The sequence below is a fragment of the Ambystoma mexicanum genome, chromosome 9, assembly GCF_040938575.1.
Source record: "Ambystoma mexicanum isolate Mex_15411 chromosome 9, UKY_AmexF1_1, whole genome shotgun sequence".
In the NCBI taxonomy this organism is placed as follows: Eukaryota; Metazoa; Chordata; class Amphibia; order Caudata; family Ambystomatidae; genus Ambystoma; species Ambystoma mexicanum.
Window position 1 is genome coordinate 1248664974 of NC_090931.1, and position 16792 is coordinate 1248681765.

General features: G+C 42.3%; 1 protein-coding gene across 2 annotated transcripts in view; it reads left to right on the top strand.

The window, feature by feature from the left end:
* DPP10 (dipeptidyl peptidase like 10) overlaps positions 1 to 16792 on the top strand; it is a 1813461-nt gene that overhangs the window by 1335840 nt on the left and 460829 nt on the right. For both annotated transcript variants that reach the window (XM_069616586.1, XM_069616587.1), the window contains exon 8: positions 7526 to 7646. In XM_069616586.1, coding sequence (XP_069472687.1) covers positions 7526 to 7646 — 121 coding nt within the window. The remainder of the gene's footprint in view (positions 1 to 7525; positions 7647 to 16792) is intronic.

Below are 16792 nucleotides of genomic sequence, written 5' to 3' on the forward strand. Positions count from 1 at the left end.
CAGGATTAATGTATTAATGCAATCTGATCTACAGAAGAAAGCAGGATAAAATCAGGTACCCTCCTGAGCTTACATGATGATTCACAGGGCCTCTTTACGGGTCGGATGGTCCGGAAATAACAGTGACGGTAAACCCACCGCCACTGTTATTTCCGGACCACCAGATCTCAAGTCCTGCCGGTGGGAGGTGGCGTTCCCGCAGGTCTGACCTGGCAGGTTTAACGTCTGCAGGCGGACAAGGAAACACCGGCACCATCACAAAATTGGGTCCGGTGTTTCCACTTCCCCATTCCCATTGTGTCCTATGGCACTGAATGGGAATGGGGATTTACCGAATTTCGCCTCTGGAATTCCCGGGACACCAGGGTTGTAATGCCCTGGTAATTCCAGGAGTCACGGAGGCGGAATGGTAATACGAGTCCGGCGGTTTGAGCCGGAAAAAAAACGGCTAGTTGCCGCCAGACTCATAATGAGGCCCACAATCTGTATATTTTTTACATTCCATTCAGTGCAATTTCTGTATGTATTAGTTACTAAGGAGTCTGCACAGATGGCCTGAGATCGCAACTGGTATTTTAAGACAATGGTTAATTGGAGAGTATTATGATCACTAAAGATTCTAGCTGCAATTACCAACTGCAAGCTTTCTTTCGAGGTAAATATGTAATTCAATTTAGTATATGAATCTCCTCTTTTCCAAGTAGGTTTGTTTTCAGAATCACCTTTGATATAACCATTTAACTTAACTAGGCCTCACAGTAGTATCACTTGCATTAACTTGCATTAAGGCCTTGACCCTTTGAAGACAACCATTGATTTTGTTCTCTTGAAAGCTGTACGAGCTTTCTACATCTAGACATAAACACCTAAAGTCCCCCCTAAAATTATGTTCTCCATATCATGCTGTTCCAGCTACCCATCTAAGATAACAGCCAATGAATCCAAATATCTATATTGAGAAACCTGTATGGGATTCCAGTAAGAGATCACCAACAAGAGCCTTTGGCAGGGTATTAGAGCCTGTAGCTTAAGTGCCACAAAATGAGGGAATTCTTTAGACCACAAGACGGATTCATACACACAGTTGTTCCTTATAAGAACCAATATTCCACCAGAAGGATGGTCCATAGGCCTTTTGTGAACTGTGTTTAAATTAACCATATAACTGTCCAAATGCGGTAACTCCTGCAACCAAACCTCTTGCAATAATAAAATATCAAATTACTTTATTGCAAAATTCATTTTTAGACTGGATAGCAAATGATAAGCACATTGTGTATTTCATGAAAGTAACTGTGAAGGCAGTCTCCTGAGATCATCCGGACTGCACTCCCCTGCAACTTGTATTAACAAAGGCACAACAAAAGTAGGACCAATATTTCTTTTCCAAATTTCTTTTTCTACGTTTTTTCCAATAATAATGACTCTTTTGTCTAAAAATAACTGAGTTGTAATTGGAGCTAAAGATCTTTGGTCGAGAGGTCTTTCCGTCTCCTCATTTACACTACGGTTTGATTACCTGTCTTTCCAATTAGCAGGCACTGCCAAAACATCATAACCCAATGAAATAAAAGAATCCACTTCAGCCATAAAACATTTAACATAGATAGACTTACTCAAAATCTGTATCCGTTTTATCAATAAAATATATGGAATCAATATCGTTTGAAGGGATATTTCTTAAAAACATAATTCCATGAAATAATGCTTAAAAAACCTGTTGTTTCAAGTTTATAGAGTGATCATTTTCGAAAATACTCTCTATACCTAAAACCTTCCCCCAAAACAGGCTAATTGCAAGTCCAACAACCCAAAATTCAAACCCTGAGAGTTAGACAGGAATTTAGCTTGACACTCGTGGCTGGGGGGGGGGGGAGTTCAAAAGATTTCTGTTCATTTTAATAGCCCTTCGACTGAAATGCACTTTGGCTTTGCGCCAGTTGGATTGGGTTACACAAGCTTCCACCACCATTCCCCTGTAAATCAGCTTTTGAAAGTACAGCAACTTTTTTATCTTCTAAGGTTAAAAATGGGACATAAATCTTCTCGCGTACACAACTAATAATGTCCGGGGTCAAAGGCAGGTACTATAGCCATTGCTTTTCACAGAAGGAGGAACGTGTGTAGGCTCCATAATGGAAGCTATCTCATCAGAATACATGGATATATCACTTACATTAATCATTAGTAAAGTAGACTCAATTGCATCTCTATGATCTCCAATAGCATTCTGCTCCATAGGCCTGGTTAAATCACCTGTCGGTTTGCCTGAGCCTTTACCTTTTCGTTTTTCTTTTTCTTTTTGCCTTTCATGTTTGTACTGTTTGAAGATACCTTCTGATTTGAAGATTCATTACCTGCCGACTGAAGATCCTCGTCATCCTGATATAGTAGATTAGCACGAAATGTTAGTAAACACCTTCTGGAGCCACCATTATTACAAAGATGTTTGATGTTGACTCTTGATGATAAACGATGCATTGACATTGGGAGTCTGCCCAGATGATTCAACATTAACCATTGACGATGGAGGGATTTTTTCCCCGGCGGGTATTAATGCAGGTTGTTGCACTATAGCAGGTGAATCACTGGCCACAGGAAGATGCTTTTAAGCACATATATAGCCTTCCAAAAAAAGTTACCTTAGAATTTAATGCAAACAGAGCCTTGGAATTGTCTTTGAGTTCAATGTTTATGTTCTTGTACAATTTCACCAAGGAATTCAGAACCAGGTTCAAAGCAAATAGAGAGAGTGGGCCCAGTTCCTGAGAGATGGAACATTAACTGTTGAGCCATTACCCAGATAAAGAAATAAGTGCACTGGCAACAGTGTTGGATTATAAAATAGAGCAGAAGGTTGAACAATCAGAGATTTTTTAAAATCTGAATGAGCAGAGGTTGGGGGTGAATTGAGCTTGTGGGAGTGAAGGGTTAAGTGGATCAGCGGAAAGATTGCAATCAACTGGTGTGGAAATTCAGTCATGAAATCAGCCGGTTTAGCCCGCCTCTGTGCTTCCATATGAGTATTCATGACTTCCCTCAAATTCACTACCCTTTTCCTTAAAACAGACCTTTCGGCTGGTAAAATGGGCAGGTCCTTCTCTTCTCCTCCATAGGTAAGATGTTACCGTTAGACAATTTGGCGTTTCACTCACACTATGAGGCTTAATTTATTGAGCAATCAAAGGCATAGACGAGGACAATACAGAATTAGAGCCATTGCTCACAGATGGTTCACCACAGGGTTTTCTTTGCTTCTTAAAGCCTACATATTTGGATTGTGTAAATACACAGGAGTATCATACAGGGGAAGAGCACAAAAAGCTGAATAGTGAGAATAAAATGCACCAGAGTGCCACTCATACCCACACACAAAGTCTGTCCTCTTTCAGTCCAAAATCAGCAACCAGCACACTTCCACAACTGCACTTTTGTTCACTATATGCATATAAATCCGGATGTATACGAATTGTTCGAACTACAATTGTTCGAATCACAATTGACCTTTGCACAATTGACCGAATTGTGAAGGTCAATTGTTACATATCTGCGGGGGGAAACCCCCCTCAACCCCCCTTTATTAATATATATCTATATATATATATATATATGGTCAATTGTGCAGGTCAATTTGGACCCTTGACTTTAGATCAATTGGGTCATTCGAACAATTGTGTTCGAACAATTTGGGTAATACCATAAATCCCTTCATAAATCACATACAACTCAAAGGTTCCCCACAAAGAATGTCCCTGCAGTGACTGCTCGCTATCTCCTTCGATGGACAAACAAGCAATCTGTGATTTATACTAGGGATCAAGGCTGGGTGTAATGTTTGTGTCGTGATGTGATGTGCACTGTTTTACTAACACATTTACAACCACTACCATAGCACCTTACAGCCACTCGATTACAGCAGCCTACTTGAGACTTTGTCTCGCACCCCCGGGTGACCGTGGGAGACTGCAGGGACAGCAGTGGCAGCCACCACTGGGAGTCACACTGGACAAGATGGCACAATACTTTCCACTCCACCACTTTGGAGGCACTTGTTCCAATCTGCTTCCTTGTGCCATATTGTTAACAGTGTGCTGGTTCCTGTTTCAGGAGGTAATCACTGTTCAGTTCCTAATGAACCCACACAGGTTTTAGTATGTTGAGTATTGTTTTCTTGGGTATGCCTTTGGATCCGGACGCAGGCACACACTCATGTTGCTCCTTTTCATGCATGAGTGTTCCGAGTGACGCCCAGTAATAGCAGCCAGCTCAGAAAGGTACAATGTCCCCTTTATATTCTCTGCCTTGTTGCCTGCTTGTTATTGTCTATCCTTTCTTATCTGCAGAACTCCTTACTTTTCTCCCGTCAGCTTTGTGGGCAAGTCTTTGCCCTGAAACCTCTATTTTTTTTTTAGGTGAAGCCTTTCTCTTTACAGTCGGTTCATATTTTGCAGGAGGGAAATAGATCAGATTGCATGAGTGTTTTTTAAAGACAGGCCTCATGCATACAAAATGGGATGCTGGGGGAATATGTAAGGTCTCCAAACCATGAAAGGCTCTTCCTGAATTGAAATATAAAGACTGTCATTTAGGAGGAGATAAAGCCACATTCATGATATGTAGCACCTCACATAGACATGTACTTGCTCTTCTGTCCATTGTAGCACAGTTACAAAGCCCTTCAAGCTATTTGTAGCAGTGTCGTGGCTGTAGTATACCGTATTTAAAATTGAAGTTTGCCTTGTTGGATCAGCCTGAGACAAATGAGGATTTCTCAACCACTCATTTGGTGCAGCCCATAGACTATATTTGAATTGCATGTAATCATAAATCACAGTTGTCGCACATGCTTCAGGTATTTCAAGCATTCGAGGGGGGAATTAATGAATCGGCACCTGTCGTATGACTTATTGATAATGAAAATTATGAATTTTGAGTGAAAAGGCTGATTTAGCCCCTTTTTTGGATACATACCCAAACACGTTGGCTGTAATGTACAGGGAGGTTGCATAGCTCCGTTGCTAAATTAAGTAAATAATAGACAAAGATGCATAAGGTACTGCTAAAAATCGTACTGATGGGGTGGGGTCTTCCTCTACATGTTAGGGATCTAACATGAGACATCTTACAAAACTCAAGCCACTTGAAATGAAGCTACATGTTGAGTCAGCTCATATAATTTGCATTGTTGCGACAAACAATGCTGAACATACAATTCAGTACATAGGAGACCATTGCAATGCACTGGAGAGGAGATATCCATTGTATATATGTCTGTGCACAGATTTCCCAGGCCCCGGCCCCAGATAATGATATGGAGGAGAAAGATCATAAGATTCTTGATGGTGAAATCAAAACTTTATCTCAAACTTATATGTTCTGCAGTAATCAATCTTACATCGACCAGATTCAGAAAAATGATGGATGAACAGATAATTCTGCTTGGTGTTTGGACTTCTTAAGCAGCAACTGTAGTTTTTTTCAAGAAATGGAATAATGTGTCTGGGATCTCCTAAGAAAAGGCTTCAATATTTCTCAAGAAGAAATTAATTTTACACCCACATATAATTTCATCAAAGTCTTTCCTGTAGCAATGCTAAAGCGATATAAATAAAAACTTGATAATTTTGCTCATGAATACACCCATGCTACATAAACCTTTTTTATAGCTGGTAACATATCTTAAAACAGGCAATACAACTTAACTGTCAAATGCATCAACAGCTCTATTAAACCAGATCTTTCTATGCAAGTAATTGCTGTAAATTGACCACATGTATAATTGAGTGTGGTGGTGTTGAGATTCATCTTCCCTGACACACACGAACGGCCATGATTATACTACTCTAGGACACATGTTCTATTTAATACTGAAGGAACTCACACAATTATATACAGGAAAAATGAGCAAACCCTCAGCTATGGTGCTCACGTGCAGTTGCATGAATGGTATTTGATATGGTTGGCAATGTCTTGAAGGCTCAGATGGTTCTTTACAGAAATCACAAGCATTTAACCAAAGATAAGCCCTGTACATATCATTGGCTATGTTACTCATCTATTTGTTTATTCTTAATAACCTTTGGCACACCAGAGTTTTGTGAGATTCCTTACAAGGAAGGTGGGCATCCTGAATGCTAGGTTTCACATCAATGGGATCCTCCAAGTCCGAAGAATCTCCCTCCTCCTTCTCCTCACCTGAGTCCTCGGTAGACAACTCACACCTCTTGTCTTTCTTCTGTCTGAAGGTCTTCGTCTTTTTATAGAGATATGGCCTCTCTCGGATGGAAGCCACTTTGTCGCCGTATATAAAATGATGAAGCCAGGACCTCTTCCCGAGAGCGCCTGAACAAGGGGAAAAAAGCCAGTGGCTAAAAAAAACCTCTTGATAGGATCAGTTTGTGTAGCAGAAGGCGTTGGTGTGCTCTTCCAGACCTCCTGATGAAATGTGGAAAAAAGGCCAGCAGGAATCAAGGCTAGGCAAGACCGGAAGCAAGGTGTCCGGAACAGAGTAAACTGGAAGTCTACAATACACACAAGAGAAAAGCAGGTAAGACACTAGGACAAAGCGGGAGAGAGAGGCTGGACAACTTTGCCTGAACAAGAGAGGAAGGAATGGGCCGCCAGCAGATGGTAGGAAACAAGAGACAGAGAAGATAAACAAAGGGAGCCGAAAAGAGCCACAGAAGAAGGCGGAGAGGTAAGGCAACGGAGAGAGGAGCAAGGAGGCGAGCTGTGGAAAAAACGGCAGCAGAGGAGGCACAGAGAAAGCAAAGGCGAACAGGGGCAGGAGAAAATAAAGGCAGAAGGCAGCAGCGGCTGCAAGGGGAAATCACAAGGGAGTGTATAACCCAAAGCGAAAGGAAACTCCAAAGGGGTTGCAACGCAAAGCGGAAACAGGGGGCGGGGCTAAAGTAGGAAACAGAAAGACATGGTCAGAAAGACTAGACCATAAAAGAGAAGAATGCAAACAACGTGAAGGACATTTCAATGGCGGTGTAAAAGCCAGGCATGCCACAGGCGCCGGGATGGCAGGCGCGTGACAGTAGGGTCTTAAAATAGGGATTCTCTTAGTGGGAAATTGCAGACAGAAGAACACAAAGAAAGGGAAAATAATGGAATTGAATCTTTTTTATTTATTATTTAAATGTTTAATAACATGGTGACCTTTCTACTTTCTGTAACTTAAAAATCTGTCAAAGTCTTTACTTCTGGACCTAGAAAGCGAGAAAAGAAGGAAACAGTTTCCACTTAGGAATATACAGACACCAGCAGAATAATGTGACAAGTAAATAGTGATAAGAGCAATCCATTAAACCTGGTTTTTGAAAACCATACCGTCATTTTTTGTCAGCATTATTATGAAACAATCACAAAGTCATAAAACCTGGTGCTCTATATTTTGTAAGGCAACAGAAATCCATATAGAGGTACTTTTGCATGAACTGCTTACTATTATTAATCATAACCATTTTGGGAACTCACATCGAAGCACAAATGTATTCATTTTCTATTTCATTCTATGCAGATATACATCTTTGAAAACAACATTTATTATCAGCCTGATGTAAAGAGCAGCTCACTGCGTCTAACATCTTCAGGAAAAGAAGGAATCATTTTTAATGGGATTGCAGACTGGCTGTACGAAGGTAAGATACAAAGAATGTGCAACATTTGGGTATGAAACTTGCAAAATGGGAGTATATATTTCGTCAGAAATTGAAAAAAGAGAGGAATTGTTCTTATTTATTTTAGTGGTCCAAAACCTCGCTAAAATGCATGTATATGTGTTGTTCTTGTCTGTTACTAAAAACATTCTCACCATTAACTTTTATATAACAGAAGCACAATTCACTCACTTATACACTCATTGACCATCATTATAGCCCAACATGAATGCATATAGGGAACAAAAAACACCGGTATTTTGGCCCAGATGCCATTTTGTTTTATTTAATGAATATGCAATGATCCAACAATAATTAAAATAGATGAACATATTAGATAAAAACAAATGTATTTGCAGTTTTATAAAAGTATATTTACTTTGTAAAAAAAAAGTCCTAACGATTTCAGTATTTGGTCACATTTCAAAATGTTAGACTATTCTACAATTGTTTATTCTAATAATAATTACAAATTGATTCACTTTCCTAACCCCCTTTCTTGCGATCCAACCATGTATTTCCTTAATCCAGATATTTAAAAAGCTCTGAAAATTAATTATAAAACAAATCCCTCTATTTACCTATCGGTGTACATGTTTTACCATGGTAAATAATGTGATTAAACGTTTCTAAATTGGGAAACACAAATGTAAAATAAGAAAACTCTCGATTTGTAAATTTGAACAAGAGATGTAGCAATTTGTAACAAACAACAAAAGCTTTTTAAAAAGCTATATTTTACCAACAGCTGAAACTACAAAAAAGGCCTAACAAATATGCTTAACTGATTGATACATCAAAAATAAAACCTTGTTCAAACACCTAAAGCATGTTTAGGCTAATTATTATAATAATTGTATAAACTGCACACCAAGATACAGTACTACCAATATTTTAAATGAACTGCAACTATTTATAAAACGTACGACAAGGTTTAGAAATATTTAACTTTCAATAGCAGCTTTGTTTTACAGGCTATAATCATTATGTATGTGTGATAAAAACATGTACTCTTGCTTATCCATGTTTAGCAAATGCTTTCCCAATATTATGTTTAAAAAGCTGAAGTGATACGTACAGAATTGATAACAATCATTTGACTCAGTGTGTAATTGTAGGATTGCAACAATCAAGGGACATGATTACCCCTGAAATACTCTGCTGTATTGTCAATATTTTGCTTTTCTATGTGGCATTACCAATATGATTTAACTCTACATTCCACCTAGCCTTCGACACTGCCAATAACTATATCATTCTCATGCTCTTTCATGAATGGTTCAAGATCACTGACATTTCAATCACATACGTACAATTCAACCTCCCTGGCAGATACAGACAAGTTACATTTGGACCTTCTCTATTGCAGCACAGCAAGCTAGACTGCAGAGTTCTGCAAGGCTCATCACTCAACCCCTCCCTGTCAAAGCCTACAAGAAGCAATTGGTAGATATTATCATATCTTTCAACCTAGACTCTCAAATGCAAATCCATGACACCCAGCTAGTGGTGATAGATAGATGTCTGTCTTATCAAGTCCCCACTTATCACCTTAAGAATCCTTTCATAACTACAACAAAGTGATATGTGAATAGTTAACACACGTAACCAAAATGGAGAAACAGTAGATATCCTAATCCTCCTCCCCTCACAAATTCTCATCTGATTTGCTTGCCTGGACATCTCACTTTGATGACACACTGATTGTGTGCTGCCAGAAATCCCAAATATTCAAATTCTGCAAGCTCCAATTTAAGCTGGACACCACTTTTTAACTTGCATATTCTCCACTCACAGAGGTTTGCTTGCCATCACCATTATCGCAGCCAAGATTGAGTGTGCCATCACCATCTACTATGGACTCGACAAATGTTGGCAAAACCTCCAACTATACAGCACAACGTCACAAGACTGATTTTCAGTCTCAAACTGCATGATCAGCTTAACTTGCCAACTTTATTGGCTTTGTTCTACCTCCGAAATAAAATTCAAGCGTATCTGCCTGACTCCCAGAGCTATTCATGACCAGGGTCAAACCACGCATTCTCGTAACATATTGCCTTTCTCGTGTACAGGAAAGATTGATCAAAAGTAACACGCTAATTGAGTTTAACATGTATAGCTTTGTGCAGGGAGTTCCTACAGGTAAAGTATTGTAAATCCTATGAGCCAGCAGTATCCCTCGGATTTCAGATTATTACCTGCTAAATGTACTGTGATCCTCATAATTACATCTGGGAGGGTGCTGTTTTGTGTTTCAAGCTCCCACCCTCTGGAATTCATTACCCTCCTATCCTTGTTGAAAAGACAATTATGATTGCTTCCTACAATCTCTTCTGACTATCCTATGTTGCGGGCAATATAACATCCACCTTCCTTCACCCTGACTTCCTTTACTTGCCTGTCAACGTCTGAAAGAATCATTAGATGGCCGGGGCAAGCTACACAAACAATGACTACAATGACTACATTCATAATTACATATAGAAAATGCATTGCAGTTCACTTTAAAACTGCTTGGGATGGAAGGGTGATGCTTGGGATGGAAGGGGTGTACCCATCTCCTTCTCAGCATAGTTGAAATCCTAGAAGATGACCCAGCAATAAGTTCATAATATTTTTCAACATGCAGTGAAAACGCACATAGTCTTCGAGATACACATATGCACCACCCAAGCAAATTCACTAAATCAGTCCCTTTCTTACAAATTAGGAAGATATTTTCCCAGCTGTGAGCACTACTATAGCTACCATAGCACTACTATAGCACTACTATAGCTATACTATACCACGCTACTATAGCAGAAGGAGCACCACTTTGAATATGAAATGGACTAACCTTCTGTGGGAGGACTCACAATAAGGAGTCCTTTATTTGCATCAGTCTCTGGGGTTTTCTCATTATTCAACGTAAACAAGACCAACATACCGTAAAATGGTACTGTCAAGGTTCCGGGCCCTCAGCCCAACCCCCCCCCCTTTTGATGGGTATCTCCCACATCTTATCAACTTTCTCCCTTCTCCTGCTACTCCCCCTACCACCTCTCTGTCTCCACCACCACCTCCATCCTCCCCCTCTGCCTCCAATCTGGAAAGCCCATCAATGGCCCCCATGCCACCTTCATCTACTGCCTCTGCCCACTATTGGGGCCCTCTGCCACTTAAGGTGGGTGTGCTGCACTCATGGACCCCACCCCAGAAGTCTTTCAGAAGTGGAAACCTGCTCCACACCGCTACTCTCAACTCCCACACTGCTGTCAAACACTCTTTTGACATCTGCCACCACCTCAAAGACCTTGCCCTGGATATCCTCGCACTCACCAAGACTTGGTTCATGGCCACTTCTGTTGCAGGATTTGACACGCTCCTCCCTGAGGGCTACAAGATCTTCACTGAGCCAAGAACCAACCTGCCAGAGGTCAAGTGGCCCTGATCTTTCCTGAAATGGTCCCTACTTCTATCATTCCTACGCAGGACTATTCCTCCTTTGAATGCCTGGTCTGCAGGGTCTCTATCTCTCATGGCCACTTGCTAACTGTGGCCACCATCTACAGGTCACCTACCATATCACCCTTGTTCTCTGAGAATGGGCTGACCTCTCCTCTACTCTCATTGCCTCTACCTACCACCTTCTCCTCCTCAGAGACCTCAACATCCACCTGGATGCTTCCAATCCCTTTCCGGACTCTTCCACTACCTCTGCAACTCTCTTTCCCTCTCTATTCTATCCTCTGGTCTGACACACTCTGCCAGACTCACCTTGGATGTTCTCCTCTCCTCTGACATCCCCCTCTTTCACCCTCTTACTACTCCTCTCTCTCGGACTGACCATTTTCTGCTCTCCTCCAGCCTGAAACTTCTTATGCGCAGGAAAAGCCCTCCCGAGCACTGCCACCTTCCTTCTCAGTCTTTCTGCCCATGAAGCGAGTGCTAATGGCCGCCTTTGCCTCAACTTCCTACTATTCCTGCGGCTGAATGACACCCTGACACAGCCCTCTCTAACCTTCATCTTTCCATCTCCAACACCTTGGACATCCTTGCCCTTGTCATGTGAATCGGCCTGAAGCCTACCTTCAAGTGCAACTTTTGGTATCACTGTGACCTTGCTGCCCTGAAACGCAAGTGCAGGGTGGCTGAGAGGAAGTGAGGGCTTCAGGCGCATCGTCTGATAAACTGGCCTGCCGCCTGCTCCAAAGGCAATACAGACTCATTTTTTATCCACGAAGAGGGTCTATAGTCAAGCCTGTGTCTCTGCAGCCTTTAATAACACGGCTGAAATCTTTCAAATCTGTAAGGACCTGGCTAATCCTACTGTAGTCCCCACCTCTCCTGTTCCCTCCCAGTCCCTCTGTACGGCCTTAGCATCTCACTTCACCACTAAAACTCAGGACATTGTGTCCTCACGTTCCTCATCCTTTCTATCCCTCTACCTTTCCCAGGTCTCCTTTGGCCGTCCTCTCCCTCTTCCTTTCTCCAGACAAGTCTGATCTATGAAAGTGTTCTGAAAACAGGTGCTCCTCTGCTCCTTCAGAAATATTAAGGAGCTTGTTTCCACCCTTCCACCAGCCTTGTCCGATTTCTGTAATCATTCTTTCACCACTGGATCTTTCCCCTCTCTCCTCAAGCACTCCCTTGTGCACCCCTTCCTAAAAAGCCATCTGCCAATCCTACCTGTCTGGCAAACTATTGCCCAATGTCTATCACTCCTTCTGGCCATCTCCCAGCTTACTCTACACACTGAATCTGTTGGTAGTCTCCACGACCATCAGACAGGCTTCGGAGCAGCCAGAGGCACAGAAACTGCTCTCTTGGACACCTGTGAAGATCTGCACTCCCTCTGTCTTCAACCTCCTTGACCTTTCCTTTGCTTTTGATACAGTCAATCACGCCACCCTGATCAATCAACTCCATGAAAACTTGGGCATCACGGATGAGGCCCTGGCATTGCTGACCTCCTTCCTCCTGGACTGGCCCTCCCAGGTCCAACATGGGTCCTTTCTCTCCTCCACCTCTCTCACCACTTGTGTGTGTCCCCCAGAGCTCGATCCCCTCACCCTGGCCCTTCAATGTCTATCTGGCCCGTTTAGCCCACCAGATCTCCACCTTTTCTTCTACCTTACAGTGTTATGCGGATAACACTCGGTTCTCTTTCAGGCTTCCCTGAGCCTCCTCTCCTTCCTCCCTCATTCCTGATTGTCTATCTGTGATTCAGTATTGGTGTGCTTCCAATGATATCTGACTTAATGCCAGTAAAACATAGATCCTTATCATTGTAACCCTTGCTCCTGCTTTCCCTCTCTCACTCTGGCCCTCTTCCCTCACCTTCCTGTGAGTCAAAAACCATTGGTGTCCTCTTCAACTCCACTCTCTCCTTCTCTCCTCACATCACAGACCTTGCTAAGAAGGCCCACTTCCAGCTGCACCTCCTCAGCGTATTCAACCTTTTCTCTTCATCACCCAGATGCTCACGGTCTCCGGAGCCCTGATTCTCTCCAAGCTGGACTGCTGAAACAGCCTCTTTCTCAATCTTCCTAACTCTACTCTTCTCCCCCTGCAACTAACCCAGAACAGGACTGTGAGACTTGTCCTTGGCCTCAAGCCCAGGGACCACATCTCACCTGCCCTGAAATATCTCCACTGGCTCCCAGTCATGGGAAGGATCAAGGTTGAAACCCTCTACATTGTCAACAAGGCTTTCTGGGGACAGGTCACCTCCCTATATCCAACTCTCCCTGCCTAAATACCTTCCTTCTAGAGACTGTCGCTCAACTGCCTCTAACTCTCTGAGGGTCAGATGATTCTCCAAGCAGAAAGTGGGGGGGTGGGTCTGTCTCCTCTGCAGGTACCTGCCTCTGCAATGGCCTCCTTGCCCCTCTCAAACTTGAGCCGGACCACCTAAAGTTCCAGAAGTGGCTCTCCTTCCTTTTCTCTTCTGCCTTCTCTCTCTGGTTCCTTTCTAACTTACCTGCCTGTGGCACCGACTGGTTGCTTGGTACCCTCAGAGTCTCAATGGGCCCAGGCTCCTCCATGACCAGTCTTCCTTGCACTACCTCCTGACCTCCCGCATACTTAATGGATGTAACTGTCACCCCTACAGCACGATGCCCCCTTGGATTTATCCAGAGCAGCGCTTCACTTACTCAGCACAACGCTGCCCTAATTGCACTCTCCCGTTACCTTGTCCTGCACTTCCCTCTCTTTCCTCCCCCTGCACTTGGACAATCCCAATGTCACTAGTAGGATAATTTGTCTTGTCTACCCTCTATCTACTCTCCCTTGTCTTGTGGCACCTAGAAACCCTTGTGCATTGGCACATTGTAAATATCATATCAAACACTTTGGCACATTGTAAGTATCATATCAAACCCTTTGAGGGAGTTGTACAAGGTAAACTACACCGGAGGGTTTTTGTTGCCTTCTCACCCATGCAAGAAGAAACTGTGATACTCCCATGGATCACCCTCAAAAGGAGGCGCCAGTTTTATGAGTGCCAACTCTGTTGTTGAGGCAGATTAGTGCATGGCCCCCTGTCACATACCATAACATAGAGCCGGTTGTCTAAAGCAGTGACCCAACCATTGCCTATTTGGCAGGATTAAGCTGTTTCTATAATCAAATCCTTTTTCTGTACCCTCGGTCACCCCAGGCCTATCTACCAAACTTCATCCAAAGCATGATTTTAGGGTTCCACACAGGAAACGCTACTGCACTTTACTCTGCTCAACAACAGATGTTATTTCATGACAGGAAGTCCTCTATGATGCAGTGAATTAGAAACATTAAACCTGATCCATAATCCGCAATTTATGATTCTGTGTTTATGTCGCAAGGAACACACTGGAACAAATTGTCTCTTTCAACCTGACAAATAACTTTATTCATGAAAAGCAAACACTGCAAACAGAAATCCTTGAGAAATCGTTACTTGTCACAAAACACTAACTTTAAATGTATAAGTAAATGCAGCCGTGTATGAAATCCATAAATGAAAGAGCTAAGATCACTGGCAAAGTATTATACTCATAATTGTTCAAGATTCACATTAGATAACAGATGGGGTTTACATTCCAAAAACAGAACTTATTTGTTGTTGAAGTGTGGCAGATCTGTCCTGTATTTCAATGTATGATCTTGTTATAAGAAAGCAGCAAACACTATGTGTGATGCATATCATGCCCATTCCGTGTCTTTCAGTGCATACATGCATAATTCTGTGTCGAAATCTCTGTAACTCTGGCCATGCTCTATTAAATACAATAGCACATTTGCATAATGTCTGACATGCACATATATATTTCAATGAAATCAATTCTAATGTTGTGACACGAGATGTTCTAACTTTCAGGTTTCTAACACATTAGTTATTAATACATGCACACCAAGAATGTATGGACAGAAGAGAGCAGCTTTGCAAATTATGGGAATGTTCATGTCATTTGCATATCGATACGAGAGAAGAAAGAAAAAAAAAAGACGATGTGATGCCCGATGGCACACACACATGTTTCAAGTGTTGAAATGAAACCTTTTTCATATCTTTAAATGAGACTGGTGATCAATTCTTGCTTTGCCCTTGTTTGATTTGTATAAGATATGTTTCGTCAGTTTTATAATGGAAAATCCATTTTTCATTAAACATAGTACATTCTTACTAGCATGGGTTAAACATTCTCTGAGCCCAATTTAAGCTCCTTTGCAAAAGTACACGTACAATTTATTTCTGTACATTACATACAAAACAATCCACAAAAGGAATGACCAAGTATAAATAAATCAATTGGACACAAATGTACTTGAAACATCCTCATGAAGCATTATACTGTGACTCACAAAGCATCACAGAAGTATGGTGGTGCAGCAATGACCCTACATATGCAGATGTTTACCATGGGTCCCAACATTTCCTGTGGCAGGATTGGCCACTTCTGGGAATGGGGCAGCCCATGTGGGAGTGCAAAGGTACGATTCGGAGGTAAATTGCCTTAATGGCCCTTTGTGAAAGGCATCTAATTAAATCATTCCTATTCAATGAGTTGGCACTTCTGGCATGTTTTTCCAGGGACACTATGATGGTTTTGTCAGAAGGCACCATTAAGGAGAGAGAACCCACCCCTTTGCAATAAGCAATTCAGTCAAGCAATTCATCAATAAACTATCCAAGTTTACTCATTCACAAACGTTGTGCAATTTTACGCTTGGACTTTTGAGGGTGTCTTCTCTGTCGTTGTTCTACAATGTGGTGCACATCAAATGGGGAGATCAATGTATTTATTCATGCAGTGCTGGGAGTTAAATACACTTGTGTTTTCCCGTCTTTGGGCACGATGGCAACTTGCTCCACGCACTCTACATTGCCGAAATCTTACTAAATCGGGATGCGCCCTGGCCAGCCGCATTAGCAGCATTAGTGCCGCCCGCCCAATGTAAGCAGCCGCCTCTGGTTAAACTAATTCAGAAGGAACATATAAAGTGACTTGCCAGGAGGCCACCTTCCCTGTGGTACTGTTCATGGGGTCCTTCACAATGTTATCTGGAGATTTGATGATCACGAACCATATGCGCACTTGCTATACAAACTACACTTTTCTGCCCAGGCTGTGATAAAGGGTGCCTCTGTTGTCCATAAGTTAGCAAGCAGGCTTAGATAGTTGGTTGGTCCCTCAGGTTGCCCACATCGGAGGAATGCATGTCCCGGGTTGGGTTCTGTGATGCCTTAGTCATTTGGCCAGAGGATCTCAAACAGCTGGCAGGTCAGCCAGTGAATGGTGGATCAGCAGAAGCTCAGGGGACATGATCAATATTACTTGGAAAGTGAAGCCATTATGCTGTATCCAAGTCTGTTATTTGTCTGAAGCATTTTGTGAAATAACATGTGGTCGGTTTGCCTCCAAGTGGTAGTTCTGTTATTTGTTTAATTTGTGTGCACACAGCTAGGGCCCTTCATGAGTGCAATACCTATGCAGGTGCCACCATTGACCTACATGTGCAGCTGCCATTACAGGCACCTCGAAGGCTAGGGTGGAAGCCAGAGTTTCCATCATTTAGTGTGTTTGGACTGGCCACCTCTGGGGAATAGTGGTGGCAACAACAGTAGTGGAAGGATGCAATTCCGTGGGTGCATGGTGGAG